Source organism: Anguilla rostrata, chromosome 3 (assembly GCF_018555375.3).
Source record: "Anguilla rostrata isolate EN2019 chromosome 3, ASM1855537v3, whole genome shotgun sequence".
NCBI classification, from domain to species: domain Eukaryota; kingdom Metazoa; phylum Chordata; class Actinopteri; order Anguilliformes; family Anguillidae; genus Anguilla; species Anguilla rostrata.
The window spans coordinates 21,985,949-21,992,873 of NC_057935.1; the positions used below are offsets into that span (position 1 = coordinate 21,985,949).

The 6,925-nt window shown below is 41.1% G+C and overlaps 1 protein-coding gene across 1 annotated transcript; it reads right to left on the reverse strand.

Annotated features, from left to right (window-relative positions):
• Positions 1-2,457: 2,457 nt before the first annotated feature.
• On the reverse strand, positions 2,458-5,891 carry mstnb (myostatin b). The gene is made up of 3 exons (XM_064326770.1): positions 5,394-5,891; positions 4,342-4,712; positions 2,458-3,883 (listed from the first exon to the last, which is right to left on the reverse strand). Exons 1-3 carry the CDS (start codon positions 5,761-5,763, stop codon positions 3,503-3,505), a joined length of 1,122 nt encoding a protein of 373 aa, XP_064182840.1. The 5' UTR covers positions 5,764-5,891; the 3' UTR covers positions 2,458-3,502.
• Positions 5,892-6,925: the final 1,034 nt, after the last annotated feature.

The window sequence follows — 6,925 nt, forward strand, 5'->3', positions numbered from 1 at the left end:
GTGTTACACTAGTCTTTTCTGTGGAGTTTTGTCCGTGCTGTTCGTCCCCCACCCCCCGTGGTTCTTGCTGAAGGGTACTGAGCACTGAGATGGTGTCAGTCAGGTGTTGGAGAAAAACTACCCCTCCCTCTCTGGGCTAGTTCTTGGCAGGATACGGAGCAACCCCCCCTCGACCCCTCTGCGATGGGACAGGCACATGTTCCAGATGCCGGGGAAGGGGGGGGGGCAGGAGGGATTGGACCCAACCCCCCCGAGGCAGCTCCGCTCTCTCGGAAGCCACTTCCTCACCTGTGGAGTTGGGGAATGTGCTGGCAGCTTCTCCATTGCGGAAACGGACGCCGTTTCGCTCCACAGATGGAACAGTACTCAATCTCCACTGCGTCTGTTTATCAAGCACAAACAAACCTGCATTCAGCTAAAAAACACACCTTTCCCTCTGAGGCCCAAAAAACCAAATCAGCCCCCAAACCCCTCTCTAGGAAAATGCAGACTTCTCCATCATGTGCTGTAATCTCTGCTATCTTCAAGTAAACTGCTGTCATTTTTTTAAGCTTGTGTTACTCAACTCGTGAAGTACTTTTCCTGAAGAAACTCAGTAATCGTGTGATTCCTAGTGTATCCTAAGTACTACAGTCCAGAGGTAAATTAAGAATTTAAATTATTATCATTTTTCTATAGCCTTATCTTCACAGTAATAGCTAATAAATAAAAAAACGGACATTCCATCCTTTTTTATTTTTTATTTTAATGGGGAAGGCAGAGGGTCTAACAGATAGAGAGGGGATCACAGTGCAGAAAACCCCATAAGCACTTGGGGGGTTCATATATAGTTTGAGAGTCGGCCACCTGACAGGCTGCACCACACGTCCCTCCTGAGTAACAGCTATTTTAACTGTTTTACTTTCCAGGAGCAGATATGCTATAATCATACACCATGTTCCTGCACTGCATACTGTATGATGCCCTTGCTTCCATGGTGCAATATATCCTTATTTACTTAATGTCTATAGCCTAAAAGACTGTTTCATTACTCCTCCAGAAATCCTTCCTGGTCGCCATGGTAGTGGTCCAACTCAGAGAAAGAAGGGAAGTGGCTCTCAGTAGTTCTCAGGTTGCCCTCTATTGGAGGAAAGAGGAAATTGCCAGTTTTCAATCTGTCATCTCATCCCACCTCTCTCAATGAAAGGTATTCTGGCCAGATCCCTTTAATGAATGTAACTGTGTGATTAAAAATGAATAATTAGCTTTCCAATGACTGAATTCCATCCAAGTTATATATTTTAAAACTATTCATGCTTGCAACATATTTAAAAATCAATAAATGTTTTGGTAATAGGAGCTGACTTGATAGCAGTGGGTTCAAAGCCAAAATTGGTATTAATATTTCCCGTTTGAATGTTTTCTCATTAAATTACCCCACCTCTTGGGTATACATTAATTAAAGATGACTCTGAAAATGTCCCAGTTCTAGAATTAAGTTCAAATAAAGTCAATTTCTTGCTACAGTTTAATGTAAAAGGCAAAAATAGCTAGCATAATCACTTTCGCAAATTAAACTGGCAGCATACATTTTTGGGACCTCAGGTTAAACCATCATCGTGAGATATTCTGCAATCCTCTTCCCCACCATTCCTCAGTAAAAACCCGGACCACAGAAAATAAGAAACACATTTTTAGGAATTTAGAATGTGCTCTACACACATCCAATTTGAATGTCCCCCATATTAAAGAACAAGACAAGCTGTGCTCTGGCATTTCTCCAACAAAAAATTACGAGAACTAGTGTGGTGTTCAAAGGTTGAAAATGTGCCATTTACAACCATGTTTACTAGTTTAGCTGAGAGGATCCAGCCAAAGCATGACTGGGTTGTGAGTCATCAGCAAAGGCATGAGGAAGTTTCTGGTATCCCAGTATTTCCCAGGCCCTGGAACCAGTCTTCGCAGATCCACACTTCCTGGAACATCCCGATCACTGCGCTCCTGTCTGGCCAACACCAGGACATGCCAAACACCGCCACTTCAGCTAGTATACAAGAGCCCATGAAAATAGCCAGCTGGTTCTCTTTATTTTACCCGACAGAGTCCAATAAGCTACCCAATAATAAGTGTTTAGGTGGTTAAATATTTGGTAAAACCCATGAGACAGTTTAGGTTCATAATTATGGACTTCAAACAGCCAATGCCTGTGCTCTCATGCAAATAAGAGCCATAAAATACACATCTTGTGATTCAGAGTGTCTGTCCCTAATTTTTAAAGAATTATCATACAGCTCTTTTAATACATGTACCATAACAATTTGGAAACAACTAATTTATATTTAATAATAGCAGCAATTAAATGAACACCAATCTGAACAGACAGTTGACAGCCTTTCGAGTGTGGTCTGTTTTGGCACATATCTTGAACTGTGGGCAAAATCTAAATAATGTTGCTTTGTTAAATAACAGAGCTGAACATGAAAGCAAGCACCTTTATTTTATAACAGATATATAGATTTGTTATTGTACAGTTTTATTTATCTTTTTGCTAGTTTATAGCCTTCTACATTTAACAACAGTGGTTAAAAAGGAAACCTCCAATAGAAACAAGCATGTACAATACATAGTAGCAAACATATCAAAGTCAGTTTTTACAACTTTTGTAGCAACCAATTCTTCCTATTGGTCTGCCATAGTGCAAACTGCTCTCGTTTTCAAGGCAGAGTTTAGCCTGGTTTTAACATTCAAATGGATTGTTTCTCTCATATTTCTCTGCCTTTCACACAATTGACTGTGTCGACTGCATTCATTGTGCCTCTGGTTAAAGTCCTTCTGTCCAGTAATGCTGATTTACAATAACAATTCAAGTGTGCAGGGTGTTTCAGATGGGAAAACAGAAATAAAGCTATACTTAGGGTTGGGTTAGGGTTTAGGGATAGGGTTAGGGTACCTTATGAGTGTAACGCTAATGGAAAGCGAATCCTCAGTCAGATAACGTAGTTCCTTGGCTCGGTCTTCATGTCCTTCTCAAATGCCCTTCAGACTCCTCAGATTCAGTCTGAAACATTTCTGATATGAGTTGGAGTGAGAGTTCAACATTATGGTCAAAGCTGGTATTTGAAAATGTGTTGTGTGTATTTGTGTAACAGACAATATAACAGAATAGTGATTTGTCAGTAGATGCTGTAATCTTTAGCGCCGATTCCATCACTCCGCCAGGCCAACACAAAAATCCTCCGCACGTTCCAAGGCCATGTTTATCTTTTCCAAAAAGAATAAAAAAGTGATTATAGCACATTTTTTGCTGCTCTTCTGGTTCTATTGCACAGGATTTTGAAAACTGCAGAAAGCACTGGTTGGTGAACATTTTCAAAACACTCAGAAGTCCAGGCTGTTTCTCTCTCTTTCTCTCCTCTTCATTCTTTCTCTCTCCTTCTCTGCCTTGATCTTTCTCTCTTCCTCTTTTTCTCTCTCCTTCTCTCTCTTTTGCTCTAAGGAGAGAGCTGGAGCCCTGCCCCAGCTCTCAGGAGCAGCCACAGCGATCCACCACCATGGAGGGGATTTTTCCGTAGATGATCTGCTCCTTCCTGTTGAAGTACAGCATATTGATGGGGGACATCTTGGTAGGGGTGCAGCAGGGTCCAGCAGTGCCCCGCGGGTTGGCCTTGTTGACCAGGTGGGTGTGCGGGTACTTCTGCAGGTGCATGTACTCACACTCTCCAGAACAATAGTTGGCCTTGTAGCGTTTAGGGGCAATAATCCAGTCCCAGCCAAAGTCCTCAAAGTCCACCGTGAGGGGATAACGGCAACACCGCGACTCCGGGGAATTCTCCTCGCAGTCCAGGCCAGAGTCCCGCCTGGATCGTTTGGGGTGGTCTGAAATTTTCACTTCCATGAATGGTTGCTGTGGGTATAAATAACGACTGAATATTCAGGACTCCAAAGCCAGTGAACAGATACTACAGTACGATTTGCATAGATGGTACTTTTGTCCATCAACTGGAAAATTATATCCCTGGTTATTTTATTATGTGCTTATTTTTAACGTGAACCGTAATTATGGTATGTTACATAACACTACAAGATAAACACTTCAGATGTGCGTTTTGATTTACTGTAGTTTTACAAAAAACATGTTTTTGAAGTGATCGAATCCGTCAGAACAAATCCATGTGCCAGAATTTTAAGAAATTTGAGGTTACTGTATTCGCGTCATCGCGTAATCTATCGACATTTACGATTAACATGAAGCCATTATGTCCAGTTATTCCATATTCAGTTGAAACACGCTGGAGCGTGCGTGGCATAGTATTGTTAGGAGGGTAATAGAATACAAGAGTTTAAATAGAAGATCTGACTTACCAGTCCCTCTTCGCCAGGTTCCGCAGAAGTAACGACCAAGTCATTTCCTTTTGTGTCAACAGCATTGATCTCCATGCCCCAGTTAGTCTCCGGCTGCCTCAACCAGACTAAAAGTACTTGTTTCACGTCTATGCTCTGCCAAGAGCTTGTCCCTGCGTTTACGTCAATCTTCAGAGAGCGGATTCTTATGTGCCTGTTCCCGTCAGTCACTGGCTTTAGACGAGAGATCTGCAGGAATATAGTTGTGGCTTCGTCGGCCGACCGAAGGTGCACCCAAAGCTGCGCTTTTAGGATGCGGTTACTTTGAATCTTCGGGCTGAAGGAGAAAAAGCAACATCTCGGTTTCCTATCCACTTGGACGATTGGGTCGGCTGATGGAGAAACAAAAGAAGAAAATGACTTCTCTAGACAGTTCCGTTTTTTGCTTTAACTACAAAATTGTGTAACATACTGAATGACAGAATGAGAATAATTGCGGATGCGTTACAGGGGAAATCATTTGCAGAAAGGCGCGCATCTGACAAGCTATGAAATGCTGAGATAAGTTTGTCATTTTCCATGCTATACAAACCATGTGTCCTCTTATACATCTTGAACTGGGGGATTTTAATTTCAGTTCATGCTGCAACCATTTAGTTTAAATTGTCTGGAAAAAAAACTTCATATTCAATTTAAAAAAAAAAAAAAGATTCACCCTCGCAAGCCACTGGTAAAAGTTCGGTACATGTTTCTGTTTGACAAATGCTGACAGCTATCGACAATATATTTGAAGACGCAAACATTTAATTGCGTAATTGGTAAATAACCAGACATCCAGTTCGATTAACTGCTATCCTATAATTTGATACGTAGGCGTAATTGGGGACCAAATCAGTTATTAACATGTACGGTTGGCTACTATTAAACTATGTCACATTTAAAAAATATTCTAGATGTTATCTGAAGCAATAATATTGCGAAAGATCATACATCTTGTCAGCTTTTTCCAAAAGAGAAAATGTACCAGTACCCGTTTTGCGTATATCAACAAAGACTTTTAGCAAGCTACTTACGCTCTGTACCCATGGCCATGATAGTTTCTGTAGTGGCGTGATCATCCTCCTCCACGATTCCATCTCTATTGTCATCCGCAAGAACATCGTACTGGTCCAGAAGTTGCTGCAATGGGGGCGCTTTTGGTAGGATCTGTTTGACCACGTCGCGACTGATGTTAGGGGCTTGCTTAAGACGAAGTTTACTGAGAATTTGTGACTTGATAGTATGCAGCCGCAGAAGCTTGCTGTGCTGTCTAAACTCGCACGACGAACACTGCTCGCTGTCCTCCGCTGTGACAGAAGATTTGTGCGCAGCAATATCCCCCAGACCCACTGGACAAAACACAACCCAGAAACTCAGGTACACCAGAACCTGCATCAGATGCATGTTACAAGTTTTGGTGGCTTTCGTAAAAACGGGTCGTGCGTATTTACTGTTATATGAGACTCACTACTGTTTCCTATGTTTAAATCACCAGCACTCTGATAGCTGATAGCTGTCATACTGTAATCCAACTGGCCTTTTTATACTGCAACTTTCGCTTCTCTGTTGTGTCGTCAAAATTCAATGATTGGCTGGGAGGCCAACAATGAATCTAGCGGTCAGACGTTAGATCCATTTCTCTGTCAAACCTTAAAGAGGTACGGCAACTACGAGATTATTTCATAAAACAACTGCGCACTATAAATCACGGGGTACACATCTCATCGTAGGTAGATTCCACTGGAGCAGCGGAACTGTGTCGGAATTCGATACCCTTTGGTGTATACTGAGCCAACTACTTCGGTGTCTGAAATTAAGAAAAATAATATTTTGCATTCCGCATTTCTGCCTAGGTTACTATTGATCAGCAAGTTCGCAGTAATTTATATGTCTATAGGCTACTACATGCAACCTGTGTGGTAACTTAGACAAGATGATACGATACGTTTCTTGGTATACAGAAAAGGTTCAATTCCTCCATACAGCCAGGAATTAATATTTCGTTAATTTGCCATTTAAAGTTGTTACAACACGCCTGCAAATTTAAGCAAGCAGAAATTTCATATGAACATCAACAACATATTATTTTCAAAAATTGTCCCAGGCAACTGTGATTTATAAATATTACTTTGGTACATCCTTGAAGACTTTACTAATTCTCTAATCGATTTATGAAAACCTATTTCAAAAACGCAATCTTATGCACAGTTTCTCCAATCTGCTACACAACATCACTTCAGACTTTTAAATTCAACAAGGGTTTCACAAATAAGCAACACGGCTAATCAGTCTCTAGGCAAAAAGAACCAGCCAGTCCATCACTTATTTTCAAATATAGCAGATTACATTGCCAGTTTACCAAGCAGCAAAGCAAATGCTTTCATTTTATTTACTCGAAGCCAAAGTGTGTAGGAGGCTGCAGGTTTGAATCCCTGGTGGGCCTGACTGCATTGAGTCCAGTTATTATTCTTTGATTTAGCAAATATACAGCTGTGGAAATATGTAATACTGTAAAAATATAAGTTGGCAAGGATGAAAATTCCTGCGAAGCAAATAATGTAAATTA